The sequence below is a fragment of the Odontesthes bonariensis genome, chromosome 7 (assembly GCF_027942865.1).
Source record: "Odontesthes bonariensis isolate fOdoBon6 chromosome 7, fOdoBon6.hap1, whole genome shotgun sequence".
NCBI lineage: Eukaryota > Metazoa > Chordata > Actinopteri > Atheriniformes > Atherinopsidae > Odontesthes > Odontesthes bonariensis.
This window is the reverse complement of record NC_134512.1, coordinates 27,820,466-27,835,593: the sequence shown is the minus strand read 5'-3', so window position 1 is coordinate 27,835,593 and position 15,128 is coordinate 27,820,466. Positions and strand designations below refer to the sequence as shown.

General features: G+C 42.7%; 1 protein-coding gene across 1 annotated transcript; it reads right to left on the bottom strand.

The window, feature by feature from the left end:
- Positions 1–6,811: 6,811 nt before the first annotated feature.
- Positions 6,812–14,842, bottom strand: snx22 (sorting nexin 22). The gene is made up of 7 exons (XM_075470395.1): positions 14,578–14,842; positions 13,034–13,117; positions 12,649–12,753; positions 10,270–10,364; positions 9,978–10,010; positions 7,471–7,538; positions 6,812–7,386 (listed from the first exon to the last, which is right to left on the bottom strand). The coding sequence occupies exons 1-7, from the start codon at positions 14,662–14,664 to the stop codon at positions 7,268–7,270; spliced, it is 591 nt and encodes a 196-aa protein (XP_075326510.1). The 5' UTR covers positions 14,665–14,842; the 3' UTR covers positions 6,812–7,267.
- Between the last annotated feature and the right edge of the window lie 286 nt (positions 14,843–15,128).

Genomic DNA, 15,128 nt, shown 5'->3' with positions numbered 1-15,128 from the left:
GGAGTAGGACGTCCCAAAAGAGATCTCGCTTCACAGTGTCGAAGGCTTTGGAGAGGTCGACAAAAGCCATAAACAGGTCTTGATGTTGCTCGCTGCACTTTTCTTGCAGTTGCCGAGTTGTAAAAACCATGTCGACTGTGCTCCTGTTCTTCCTAAACCTGCACTGCGACTCAGGTAGCATTGACTCTGTGATGTTGTTTATTAGCTTTTGAAGCATCACCTTGGTCAGGACCTTGCCTGCCACAGCAAGAAGTGATATGCCCCTATGGTTGCCCCAGACAGCCTTATCACCTTTGTTCTTGAATATAGGGACAATGCTGGCATCTCTCCATTGCTGTGGGATGTTCTCATCAGCCCAGACCTTGGTGATGTAACGGTGCAGTGTACTTGTGCACAAATACCCTCCCTGTTTTAGCAGACTTGTTATTCTTCACGTGGCGGACAGCTGACAGAACTTCCAGGAAGGTTGGAGGTTGGCTCAGTTTGTCCATAGAGGGAAATTCAGGCAGTTCTTCCAAGATGGTGAAGTCTGCATCAGAGTCCTGATTTAGTAGGGTGTTAAAATGTTCAGCCCACCTTACTAGGATACTATCCCGGTCTTTCAGAACTTTAAACTCATCTGCTGTTCTGTGGCACTGTCACCACTTAGGAGGAGTTCTAGCTCCCCTAGTTTCTCATCCAGAGCTTGGTAAAAGGAGTCTTTAGTCTCACTGTCGGATGGTAGGGTTGGAGCATACACGCTGAGTAGTGTGGCATAGCGGCTCTTCTTCAGGGAGATACGAGGGTCATCAGCCCCTCACTGATGCCCACAGGTGTTTCAGTGAGTTTTGGCAGTAGTGTGTTCTTAATGGCCTGTCCCACGCCGTGCAGATGTTGTCCACCTTGGAGATAGCCTTTCCAGTAGAAAGTGTAGCCCATGCCCTCCTCTGTTAGAGACCCCTCATCAAGGAGCCTAGTTTCGCTCAGGGCAGCAATGTCGTTATAGCCTTCTATGAGGTCGTTCAAACTTGCCAAATGAGTCCAAGAGGGTTCTTATATTCCATGACGCCAGCTTGAGGTTAAAATACTTGTTTCTTCTGTTTCTACCACAGAAGTAGAAAGACCCGGCAGGTGCGGTTGCCTGTCCAGGTGTGGGTTGAGTGGGCAATTTTTAGGCCACCTTTTCTTCCTCGCTTGAGGTGAGCAGTGTGGTCCCTGAATAGGGACTGCTCAGTCGCACAGGGGTCTGCCGAGAACAGCTGCCACTCAGCCCCATGTGTTGCCGACCTACACCGTCCCGCTGATGTGCAAGGCTCTGACTAAGAGCTCCAAGTCTATTCAAACCTGCTCCCATTGCCAAATACCCCATCGCTTCCAGACTTTGACCAGATGTGGATCCAGGTAAGTTCACCGTGGTCAAAGGTGGATACCTGCGCAAAAGAACATTTTCAGTGCTCCAGGGGGTGCGCCGCTATACCCAATAGCACTATCTTCACCAGGATGGGGTAGGTCTGGTGGCATGGGTAAGCCCAGGACGACCAGCTCCCCATCCTAGCTGCAGAAGGCTGCCGGGACATAGCTCTTGTTAAGGCCCACCTATTGCGTACCACCAGCACATGCTTTACTGTTGGGGTGTGCTCCCTTAGCCTTTGTCTCAAAAGACTAACCCACGAGGCAGTGGGTCTATTTGCCCATAGCTGGGGCAGTGGTTGATGAGCATCAGGGCGTGTTCACTGCATGGTGGGCCTGCACACCACATGGGGTGCGGCCCACTGCTGCTCCAAGATCCCCTGCAGTTTGGCCTGGGACTGCAAGGTACCCAGTTATGCAGGAGTCTTGGTGGTGGAGAGGCTACGCACTCGGCTCCTCTTTTCACCCCCAGAGGCGGCTAGCCAGCGGCGGTAGCTGAAAGCAGAAAGTTACAAGCAGAAAGCAGCTTGCACCATGCACTAACTACAAGCACCTCTACACTATACTGCACTAGGCGCTTCACACACACCCTGTGTGATAATCTCACACACACACACACACACACACACACAACCCTTCTGTAACACATATACATACAAGCTCCCATATATACTGTACCGGCACAGTACTTTTTTTTTTTTTAAAGGCCTAGAAAAGTAATAAAAGTATAATTCCAGGTCAATCCAGGGTCTTACTTAGGCTTGCAACTGGGGCTGGGGAGCTAAAACCCTTGAAAAAGAACCGTTTTGCACAGCTTCTTGCGGGTTAGTTTTGCGATGTGGTGCAGTCTCACTTTATGTAATACAGACACCACAAATGACACAAGCATGAAATGATGGTTCTCAATTCCAAATTGGGTTTCTGCAATGTGCTCCCCAAGTAAGAACACATCCTCTGAACCAGCCTCCGCCCAAACGAAATGGTTGAAAAAGGACACACTGACACCTTGTTCTTTTGATTTTTGGCAAATCACACGCTCCGCTGCTCTGACCACCTTCACTGTTCCCTCTGAGGGGATCATCAGCCCACCATTGTTTTTAAGTTCAAGCAGGTGTACAGCCGCTGTGACAAGGCTTGCACTGCACACCTCACAGGACAGTTTTTTCAGAATTTTTCTAACAACAAACCCTGAAATATCGACCAGGGCATTGTCGACAAGACCACCAAAGCGGGTGGGCAGGTAACTGGTCACATATGACTGCAGAAATGTTTGCAAATGGTGACAGGAGCTCTTCCTCTGCCATTAAAGCAGAGTGCATGTCTGCAGCTGACAGGGACACGGTGTCATCTTGTGCTGACACGTTGCCTGACCCACTTGGTGAGACACCACAACAGACCATCAGACAGTGGAAAATGCCCTGGAACTGCTCAGCATTGGGGTTGTTATTCCAGCCTCCTAAAAAAAGAAAATAAATAAAAAACATACTTAGATTACAGAGATGTTTAATGAGGACAGTCAGTCATAAAAGTTAAATCTTCTGAGGGTAAGTAAGGACACTGTATAACTACTTTTCCCGTCAGGTAGGTTATAAAAAGATCTCACTGGTGTCTGATGTGCTGCTTACTTTAGGGGTAGGGTTACTTCATGAGATGATAGCCACCAATAGGTGACAAGTCTGAGAGGTCTATCACATCAAAACATACTGTAAACGAGGGATGTATAATAAACAAATTAAAAAATCTCGACTAGAATTTGCCCACCCAGATGGTACCCAGTCTGGCCCACGGACTAAAAAGACTAATTATAAACGTGAAAATTCTACCTGATGCCCTGACAGAATTGAACAAAAGCTCCAAGTGATCCTGACTGACGCGGTATGTGCAGACATAACGCTGAACATGGAGCAGGTCAGGAATCATCATCATCAACGTGTCCACGTTGATGACAAAACCGATGTTTGACAGATACCCTCAAAAGAAAACGTTTTATCGATATGATCATGGCAAAACAAGACACCTCACGAGCACCAAGTAATTGTACTTATTGAAAGATGTTAATTGACTTTTCTACAAATATATATACATCCATCAATACATGTTTTGCTCCAATAAAGTCCCTTATTGGTAAATGATTTAGGCGCACTACAAACCTACTGGGTGCTTCTTGAGAGTACAAGTCAGGGTCAGGAACAACTAGGAACTATATTAAAACTGAACGAGGAGACCTTAACTCTTTCAGTGCCATTGACGTCTATAGACGTCAATTTAAAAAAAACGCTGACTGCCAAAGACGTCTATAGACGTCAATTGCGTTTTTTAACGGAGCGGGCTGGGGAACAATCTAGCGGAGTTTGTCACTAAAGCTTAGGCTTGTAAACACTAAACAGAGAATATACTGGCAAAATTACCCGCAAGGTGGCAGCAGTGCCACTTTGCACACAAAAAGAAAAAGCGTGTTTTCTCCGTTTTTTGGGTCAAACAGCTGTTTTTGGTGAAACCAACCTATGTTCTACTGTCTATTACTAAAGGACTGAAAATGGTAGAAACAAACTTTCTTTTCCTGGTGAAAGAAGAGAGTCTACTCTTTTGTTTGGTAATTTCGGTGTGTACATAGTCATAAGACACACTTTTCTGTGGGTCTTGGAAAATCAGTCAAAATACTGTAAAACACTTGGCAGTATGGGTCTCTCTGAACTGAAAATGGCTGGCAGCCAATGAGTTAAAGGGGAACTGCAGTATTTTCAACATTAAGCCTCTTTTCTGAGTCGTCTGCAACGTTTTAGATCCCCCCTCACCGCTTTTTTGATGTTTACTGCCGTCTCCGGTATTTGCCTAATTTTGATTCTTCTCAACCTGCTTCAGAATGGCAAGTCATGCGCATGTCCTAAAAGGTCCGTAAACGCACAATAAACGTCCGTTTTCAAAATCATCAACTCCCCGGAGTGGTTACTGGTGTGCACTGGTAATCCATATCAAATTTCGTTGCGAAAAGTTGCTTCTGTCGTGTTTTATTAGACATTTTGTACTGGATGTTCGTTGATATTACTCTGCCACCGCTAAGAAAATAGTGCGAGCATGAACGAGCTGCCAAATAAAACACGACAGAAGCAACTTTTCGCCACGAAATTTGATATGGATTATCAGTGCACACCAGTAACCACTCCGGTGAGTTGATGATTTTGAAAACGGACGTTTATGGTGCTTTTACGGACCTTTTTGGACATGCGCATGACTTGCCATTCTGAAGCAGGTTGAGAAGAATCAAAATTAGGCAAATACCGGAGACAGCAGTAAACATCAAAAAAGCGGTGAGGGGGGTTCTAAAACATTGCAGACGACTCAGAAAAGAGGCTTAATGTTGAAAATATGAACATGTCATACATACCATTTGACACCTCTAGGACCTGAAAAAACACTGAACACAAGAAGATTCCAACATGCAGAGACAAACATCATAAACAAGGAGAAAAAGTGCAATACAGGATATGCTCCTTAAAGCAGGAGGAACTCACATTACCTCCTGACTCTGGTTTTGCACACAGGAACATATGAAGATACGTACCATTTTTGACACCTGTCCTGTATGACCTGAAAAAGACTGAACAGAAGAGTCCACAGAAACAAAACTGCAGACAGCAAAACGATCCAAACAAGAGAACAGAGCGTGTATGTGCCCATGAGTGTGCAAACTATATGGCATTGGCCTAACAAATATGCTAAATAGCTGTGAAATACAATGCGTTTCAGTAAGTTTTATGGAACAAAATTAATCTCAGAGAAAAAGAAAGATTTCCATTTTAAAAAGCACTGATTTAATTGATTTTAGAAAGATGGTTATAATGTGACTGTGCTTTTGTTACTGGAAGAGCAGTGGACACTTGAGTGTAGACCCCCATTAGGACCTTGTTCCCTTTTGGGGTGAACAGATTTAGCAGGGTCTAGAATAAATTAACAACGACATGATCAGAAAAGACCACAAAATGCCAGAATGAAAGACAACTCTTCCTGCCTGCCTTTTGTCCTCAAGCCAAGCAAGCACGCCTCCTCCGTCTGACCCACATGTTGCTGCTTGTCAACTATTTTGCTCTAAGCTGAGGTGTGGCAGCTGAGAAATAAAAAGAACAAAAAAAAAAGGAGACTCCCTTTGTAGAACTTTACCTGTATATTGTAAAAGTCCAGTCATTTACCATGAAAGACAAAAAGATCAAGACAGGTCCATCAAAAAATACTTTTTTTTTATTACACCTTTATTTAACCAGATAAAAGACCCATTGAGATCAAAACCTCTTTCACAAGGGGACCTGGCCAAGTAAGGCAGCAGCAGGTCATGGTGGACAAGACAGACAACAACTACATACGCAAACATTAAAAATATAAAGTGCAAGCCGTTTGACAAATAAAGTACAGAAGTTATTGTTCCGGTACCAAATAAAAAGTTCTAAATTTAAAACACAGGCACTGTTTGAAGGATTTCCACTGTCTTTTTTTTTTAAATTTTTTTTAAATAAAGCAGAAAGCTTTCAGTGGAACAAGTTCTGACAGTTTCAAAACAGATTGGAGATCATTCCATGCAGAGGGGTCAGAGAAACTGAAAGCTTTCTTTCCCGTTACAGTTTGAACACGAGGAGCAGAGAAATACAAAATGTCATTTGACTATAAGGCATAACGGCTTTTATTTCTCAGAAGAAAAGTGCATAAATGGGTAGGAACCAAGCCAATAACAGCCTTGTAAATGAGAGTTATCCAGTGTCTATATGGCCTTACATTTAAGGAAGGCATGCCAGCGTCACCATAAATGGCTTTATTCCACATACTGTAAATCATGCCACAAGCTGCAAAGAATTCATTCATGCTTTCAAGGCTCGTCACAATCATTTCTCCTCACCCACTGCAGTAACACTGATCATAAACTGGCTCCCTGGACTTCAAAATAATCCGAATTCCCACCGTTTCCAAGCAGCGTTCTGCCCTCACTTTAGGGTTCTCATTTTCCTTTACTATTGTCAGGTTCAAATACCTACAAATTTATAAAGTAGTGAGAGACACACGTTATAGGTATCTTAACTCATGAGGAGAACCGATGAGGAGACAGCCTTCACAGCTTCGTCCTGATCAATTCTGAAGCTGCTCCCCCGGCCCCCTCAATTTTATTCAGAGTGGGTGTGTATAACAAAGAAACAAAGAAAGGGGTATCTTATCACAACACATCTCAAAACACAGGACAGGGGGATCCAGTTTCAGGCCGCATTCCTAACAAGGAATTTTTACGACCTTAACACAAATGAACAAGGCACACTTTGCTTACACTCTTCTTCAATACAACAAACAGAGTTTATATGGGATAACCACATCACATGCATTTACAACTCAACAACTATGGCTCAAGTTTACACAGAAAACTCACAAGTTTTTCTTTTGATAGTTTATTAAAATTTCAATATAAACCACATAATACAAAAGTCCATATATGAAAAAAAAAAAAAAAAAAAATGGAAACACTAAGAATTGATATGAACTTGGTATATTTACAATGTTACAGCAAGAATGTCAGAAAAAATAAGTCCTTAAAAAGTAAAAACTATCCCATGACTTAAATTCCCATACATTTCATGAGAGTATCACTAAAATTATCAATAGATATGTCTACATTTTACTGGGCTCAATGGCAACATATTAAATTCCTTTTGTGATCAGAAATTCGTTCAGACATGCAGAGAGGGTGTTTGAGTAAGCTGTGAGCGAAATGATTAGGTGGAACATCGCAGCAACAGATACTGGATGATGGCTTTCAATCCCATTAAATGATTCTTTGATATACGTTTATGGCTTTTTATTCTCATTTTTGCCCGTAGTGTGTATGACTGTACTCTGCTGTACTTCAGGCCTCTATAGAAGGAGTGGGGTCAGGCTCAAAGAGGGTGGAGGCAGTGAAACTGACCCGGACGTCCCGAGGGTAAAAACCCTGAAGGACCCCATCCACAACAATATCTGGGAGGTCTACAAAACAGATCGGTGTGTGTCAAAAATGTTTCACAATGCATTCCACTAAGTGTTAAACATAAGCAGTCTGCTCTTTCTTACCCGATGTGCAGTCCGAGATATAAGGATCCTGAAAGAATCCCAACACACGCTGATGTGGTAACTGCATACTGAGGAAACAAAAATCATTAACATCGGCTCATGCAGCAGTTGAAGAAGTAACTCATTGTTCATGTGAAACATACAGCACTAGTCTCTGTCCATCCTTTAAAACAGAGGTCTTCAACAGGGGGTCCGCGGAGGTACTGCAGGGGGGGGTCGCGAAATCTTTGGTTGATTAGACGATTTTTCAAAATTTCTCTTTTTTTTTTTTCAAACAGTTTTTTCTCACAAATTGTGTGCAAACGTGTGTCATCCACATATGGTTTAAGGATTCATTGTCCCATCTACATGCATGTTTAAAGTTAAAATCTGTGGATTATTTGAATAGCTCAGTGTTGTATGCAAGATGTTTGTTTATAAATGGCAGTGGCACGGCCATCTTGTACCTTGCACATGTTTAAAATAAAAACATGAATATATTAACCTGTGTATTATTTGAATAGCTTAGTGTTGAATGTACAATAACAGAGTAGCTATGCTTATACACGGCACTAGGCCCCGTTAAATATAAAACACAATTGTATGCCATGTGAATAGTAGGGGGGTCCCTGCTCCAACTCTCCATCAGTTTGGGGGTCCCTGGCCTGAAAAACGTTGAAGACCCCTGCTTTAAAAACACACAAGAGCGACATGTCGTGTTCATACGGATATGCTGTTCGGATGTGCCAGAAGGACACAGAGGAAGTTTGGTGCCGGCATGGATGTTTTTAATGAGAGACAGACACAAGCCTGTCCTTTAGGCTGGAATAGTCAACACATGGCCCAAAGCTGACGAGTGGCCCATGAGTGTGTCACACACTGGCAGCATTGTGCAGTCTTGCATCACTTGTTAAGCATCATTAGACAGCCATAAACCCGTGTGTTCATAGGAAGCCCCTGCACCACATTCCATCTGTGCTCTGAGCGACAAACCTATCTGAAGGACATTCCTGCTCTTTAGCCACATTTTTAATAAAGTATACGGTTACTTTGCCAACATTTGGAGTTTACAGGAAACACAAAACACGTTTGCTACCAATTTAGATCGCCTGTGTGGCTATAGATTAATATGACAATCCTGTGTGCCCTGAGTGTGCCAGGCATTAGCTGCCTGACTCTTCCACAGAACTATAAGACACCCGTCATGGAGAACATTTTGAAATGAAATCATTTTTCAGCTCCAGAATTCCAAGAAGTAGGCATTACTGTAGGAGGACCATAGTGACTCTGAGCTGCAGTAGTTTGAACCTTTTGCTCCAGTACACCAATGCCTGAAGAGTCAACAGGGCTTCCGAGTCAGAAGCAAACATTGGTGAAGAAGGAAAGAATACACACTGGCTGTGCTCATGCCACCATTGTAATTGTAAAAAAAAACAAGATGCAAAGAGGGTGGCAAAAATAAAATAACCTCCTTTGAATGAATGCATTTTCACAGACACCCACTTTAAGAGGAGCACCAGAGCTGAGTTGTTGACCTGTGATTAGAGGGCATTAACCTTCTTTTAATTATATGTAAAGTTCATGATTTAGATTATTTTTTTTGGCTTTTTTGTCTTTAATGGATAGGACAGTTAAGAGAGACAAGAAGTAGGGGGTACAGAGAGGGGGAACGACATGTAGCACAGGGCCGTCCGATGCGGGACTCGAACTGGGGCCGGCTGCAGCGAGGACTATAGCCTCTTGTACATGGGGGGCCTGCTCAACCCACTATGCCCCGGGCCACCCCATGATTTAGATTCTTAAAAAATATATAGACCCCATCCATATTGTTCAATACCAGCACTGAGGTTGTTTATTCGCAGTACTTGAGTTACCAGAACAGTGTGCAGTCAGTTGGTGCTCCCTGAAGTCACGGATGCTTTCATGGTAGGACAGTAGCTTCAAAGTCAAGCCCGAAGTCTTTGGCTCCAAATAACTAATTTCTTCCTGGGCATATGCTACAGCAATGCTCCACCATCCATTACACCCTACACACACACACACACACACACACAAGCTAACAAACGGATGTGGCTGTTAAACAGCTTGTAGCTCTTAACTGGTTAGCAAACATCCATTTCTACTGCGCTGTCCTTTGATGGAACACATGACTGCTCTACAGGAACAACCTCAGTCCATCCTCCATCTGCACCATCACTAATGTGCACAAAGGATTGTGGGTGCTTTGAAGGACCTTGTCCTTTGTTTTGGGAAATTTCAAGGATGCTTTTGTGCGTCTTCTTGTCGTCAAAGCATTGGTGACATCGAGGTAGTCCATGGGTAAAAATTTGACGAGACAGGCGTTAAACATACTTCCATGACTTTGATAAAAGTCCTTGAGTTTTTTATCTCCCAGCACTGGTGCTTTCATGAACATGTATTTATCATTGTTTTGTAAAACACACTCATTAAACAGTAATGTGCAAATAGGATCACGGCAGGTCATTACAGTACAAACACTGCAGCATAGAACATACTAAAGAGCTTACTTGTATTCCTGACTGTCCAATTCATCCAGTGATCTAAAAATAAATCACACAGCTATTAGATATTTCATGAGGACAGTGTCAGTATAAAGGTTAATAAAAAGTACAGGATCATCAGCTCCAGTATAATGTGGGTCAGGGCCAGTGCTGCTGCTCCACATCGCAGTGAGAAATGTTTTTGAAGTTTTATCATGTTGCTGCATTGCCCCCAGTCCAAAAACAGAGAGCCTAAATATAGCAACATGAGCAGTATATCTCTGGGTGCTGTCACAGGAGACCAGAGGGCCCGACTTACTCAAAGCTGCTGATCTTGTTCCCTGTGTGGAAGTGTTTCAAATGGAGGAAGTCCAGCAGAACCTGCGGCACGTCTTCGTTTTGATAGATGATATCCTGACGCGAGAAAAATAATTCTCTTCAACACACTGCAAATCAGTTTGAATCAAGTTAGAGTTAAACGTGTGCCGAATGGTTTTGTGCACTTGCTCTCCTTTGTTTGGAAGACATCCTAATGAAGGGAAAAAAGAAACCATATCACTCCCTTGAAAATGAAAAAACACCCTTAAAATATTCAACATTAATTCTTAAACGTGATTCCTTCACTTTTTTATTTGATGTTGTGTTAGTCAGATCAAAACAAAATACATGTAAACATATTAGTCCAACCATAATCATAAGCTGGTTTTAGGACTGGACTAAGACATCCAAAAATAATCCAGTTGGGCTTGCATGATGATGCCTAGACTTAAGTGGGCTGAGGCATCTTTTTGGATATTATAGTGAAAATGGTACAAGTATATATTAATGCAGCCGAATACGCTCTAAAGCCGCTCTCATTTTAATTTACCCTCTCCTTTGTCAGACAGCAAAACAAGTCGGGAACAGATTGATAAATCAGGACGACATATCAACCAGCAGCAGCATTTCCAGACCGTCACAAATCCTAATTTTATAACCACAGCATCAGACAAACTCACCGTTCAAGTCATTTAAAGCATCACAAGATAATTTGGCCATGTTTTTGCTCTTTGGCTTCCCCTACAGTTGTGGGATGTAACCCCACAGCTATTCACTTGAATTTGGTATCATGCTTCAGAGGCTGACAAAAGACACCTCCACAAGACACCAAAAATGTCAAGAAACAGCATAGGGTGCCGTTACAAGAATAAGAGCATATTTTTCAAATACTATGATATATGTGATGAACAAATGTGCTCACAAGAATACAATTGGGAAATGGAAGACAATTTGCTTGATCCGATTTATATTTTTACAAAGGATCTGAATGTGGCGTTAATGTGAAATCACTACACGTGCAACATAATGTGCAGTGTTTCCCACACATAGACTAATTCGTGGCGGTGCGCCACAGATTAAACACCGGCCGCCACATATTGCGTTTCGTTATTATCATTTTTTTTAAACGCCATTTAAAAAATACTCGTATTCGTTAAGCTGCATTTCCTTTCCCTGCTCTCCCTCCGTCTCTCTCGCATAGCCTACACACACACACAGCCCCTCCCCTCCGTGCTTCCCTGGAAGCGTGGAAGCTTGCTAGCTTCAGCGTCGCGTTAGATTAGCTCAACCGAAAGAATTCACGAAAGGTTGGTATCACGTGCACCTTTGTAAAATCACACATTAAAAAGTCCTATAAAAATATTTTATATTTTGAATACAATGTTGTCCCGACCCGTCCCATAGCAAACAAGCGATTACGCCTTCTTTATAAAGTTAACTAGTTGCAAGTTTGCCGTAAAAAAAAAAATGTAGTTGGGTTGTCGAGGTCTAAACACTAGCAGCTGTGAATCAAATAAAGTAGTTTTTTTAAACTCTTACACTGAATGTTTGCTGCTTCAATCCAGATGAGTATTGAAAAATATTTTCCGCGATTGAAAGAGAGACGTGCGTGTTGAGGATGAGGAGCACCCTGAACCGGGGGTATCAGTCTGAAACAGCTGAACAGTCCGACCGGTGTAATTAGCTATGTTATTAATTTGTTTACAATGAAGATGTGAATATCTGCAGATAAGCCGCACCTGTGTCACCCACCGTGACACAGGTGTCACACATCCTTACGTCCCCCATAATTTTCCTTGATGAAGAAATTATCCAGGTTCTTAACTCCCAATGTGACATATATGTCACATTACAGATCTCTGACAGTGGGGGGTGGTATTTTGGAAAAAAAAATTCTGAAATGGGTTCTATGTGGTCTATTTAGTCTGTTATAACCCCTTTAGTTACCAATTATTAACGAAGGAATTATTTTGAAGAATTTTAATTTTTTTACACCCAACCAGGCACAAAGGTCGGTGCACATCAGAAAGAGTCTGAAGCACAGGTTTAATGTTCAACATTTCTCTTGTGTTGCCTTAAAGACAAAGTGGGTTCAGTGATTTCAGCTATAGTTACATGTATGATGATCTCTTGCAGCGGCAGAATGTCTTCAACTCTTTTCTCACAGTCCACCATGTTGGACATACTTCAGTCAATAACCATTTCATTCCCATTTACGTAAGCCGGGTCCAGGATGGTGGTCCAGTTAAATGGCAAAGCGGAGCTTCGAGCTCTAACCGTAGCTCGACTCAACCATGCATGCAAACCATGGTGACTGTGTTGAAAGACAACGTATCCTACCAACAACAGAAGAGTCTCATCACTGGCTGCGATACCTTACCTGGATGTAATCCTCCAGCTCCTGCCTCCTCTGCTCCAGGGGTTTGGTCCTCAGATTGTGGTTCCTTTTGCTGGGAAAATCTGGAGTCTGAATGATCTTCCTGAGCTGCAGAGATGACAGATACAACAAAAATCTTCAAACATTCCCTTTATTACTGCTCGAAAGTATGTGAAAACTTCATAAACAGCTTTTTAATGCAATTCTGATCTTCTTTCAAACCCGATTGAATACATGTAATTATACATGAGACCATCAGTCACTGCTACATTAAAACAGTGCGCACAAAAAGCATCAGACACAAAACTTCATTTACATCCCACTCAGTGGCGCCATAGGAACAGTAGCTGTGGCTATAAAGCAGTGTTGGTAGGTTTAATTTACGTACTTTTCTGTGGAGAGTCTGGAATTCACCGTTTCTTCTGAGCACATAATGTTTCCTCTCATTAAACAAGACTTCAACCCTGAAAAGCTGCCAAGAAAACACACAGAAGATTCATTCATAGTCATTAGTCGGGGGGGCTGAGCCTTTTAAACAGAGTTTAGAGCCAACGGATGAAAGACAAAGAGCAGAAATGGGATTTTCTAACTCTGGATCCACGTTTCAGTTGATTATCTGTGATACATTGACATCAGCTCTCCAGCAGGAGGAGCTACAGAGCTGCAGATTTCTCCACTTACTGCTGCGACACACAATCACTCCTGATTACTGTAAGACTGACGTGTGGAACAATCAGTCACACATTTGTGTGGAGTTACAATATTGTTCATTCAGATCTGAAGGTGTGCCAAAACTCCTGCTCTGATACATTTTTACAATAAGGAGTTGGAAGTTGGGTTTTTGTGGGTCAAGTGGAGCAAATTCCTCAGACCAGCAACACTTTTTACCGTTCTGAAAAACAAGCCTGAATGAAGCGTGTGAACGAAACTCTGCTCAACAGCAAGTCTGGCTTCAGGGAGCCCCCTGGGTTACAAAACTGAGTTGCCTCACACCGTACATGCTCCTTTCAGCTTTTCCTTCACATCTACCGAGGTACAACTAAGCTCCAATTATTTCTTTCTTTACATTTGTGCTCCACTGCAGCTCAGAGAGAACTTTACTTTGCATCCCACTGCACTGATTTCACAGATACACTTAAAATGACAGCACATGAGAAGTCATGGACTCAACTCATGCTTTAGAGCGAGGGAACATCTTTATCATCATCTCATATTATCACTCAAATACAGATTAAAACATTGAGTAATCATTCTGCTATGACTTCTAATTAACTGGGAAATTCTAGTCACATCGTATGATTTTTGCCTGCATGAGAAATATTTTTTTTTAACTTGGATTTCAGGAGGACTTTTACTTTGAAGAAAGAAGCCTTTTTTTTCAACTGCATATTAAAAGCATGCAAGATTACAAAAAGTAAGTAAAAAAATAACTCTCAAGCCACCACGATGTTTTGCTTTCAAGCTGCTCACAACATCAAGACACACCATAATATAACAGTGCAAAAATGCCCATTGTGATGAAGTATTGTCAGAGCTTTGCAGCCAGTACTTTTCCAGCTGACATACAGTCTGAATGCAGGACGGTGACCTGTAATACAGCTTCTTCTCCAAGGCTGGTGCTGCTGCTTTTACCTGACTGAACACTCCCGAAACATACTACTTTACACTGTGGACTGAAGCCTAAATTCACGTGTCAGACTTTAAATTCGTTTCGAGTATCTCCGTCGGCCGCACACACTCCCTCTCTTCCTGCAGGTAACCGGACTCACCTGGTGTGACGCTTTGGTTTAAGTACCAAACAACAAAAGTATGAGCAGCTCAGGCTGAAGTGGGAAAACAAATGCCGAACAGCACAGCTGCTTACCGCGTTTCAAACCCACGAGTGAGCGTTAAAAAAAAAAAGCTCAAGATTAAAACGCAGCGCGCGCTCACCTTCTTCGCCTTGCCAGACTCATCCACTTCCCTCTCCAGCGATGGTATCGATACTTCAATCATGGAGAAATCCTCCTGCAGCACCATCGGACTCGGCCGTCTGCTTGGGGTTCACTTTCTACAGCTGACAACTAACTGTGAGGGAAACTTCATGAGAATATCTCTGTGCCCGGGAACTGGGAGGAAAAAAAAAAAAAAAGTGTCCGCGGATGTGTGTGTGTGTGTATGTGTTGTCCTTTCCGGTCGGTTTCCTCCTGCGCTCCACCTACACGCTAATTGGACAAACCCACCCGCGCGCGCATACACAAATATTAAAGGTGCAGTCGCTGAAGAACGAGGACGCTGCAGCTGTTGTCAATCGGACGGTAATGACCGCTGTGTGAGGCTGTTGTCTGATGTCTGCAACTGGGCAATGTGACGGGTGTGGTGGGAGTAGAGGAAGTTGGTGTAGAAGTGTGACATCCAGACATTTCTCCCTGTTGTCAGACACCCCAGACTGTAGGTAAAGCTTGTTTGACCAGTAATGGTAAAAGCAACAAACTAATGAGATT

Coding starts and splice junctions, on each gene's coding strand:
- snx22 (XM_075470395.1), bottom strand. CDS start 14,664: ATGGTGCTGCAGGAGGATTTCTCCATGATTGAAGTATCGATACCATCG. Junction 10,011..10,269: donor AACAAGATCAGCAGCTTTGA/GTAAGTCGGGCC, acceptor ATTTATTTTTAG/ATCACTGGATGAATTGGACA. Junction 7,539..9,977: donor TTGGACAGTCAGGAATACAA/GTAAGCTCTTTA, acceptor TTGTTTCCTCAG/TATGCAGTTACCACATCAGC.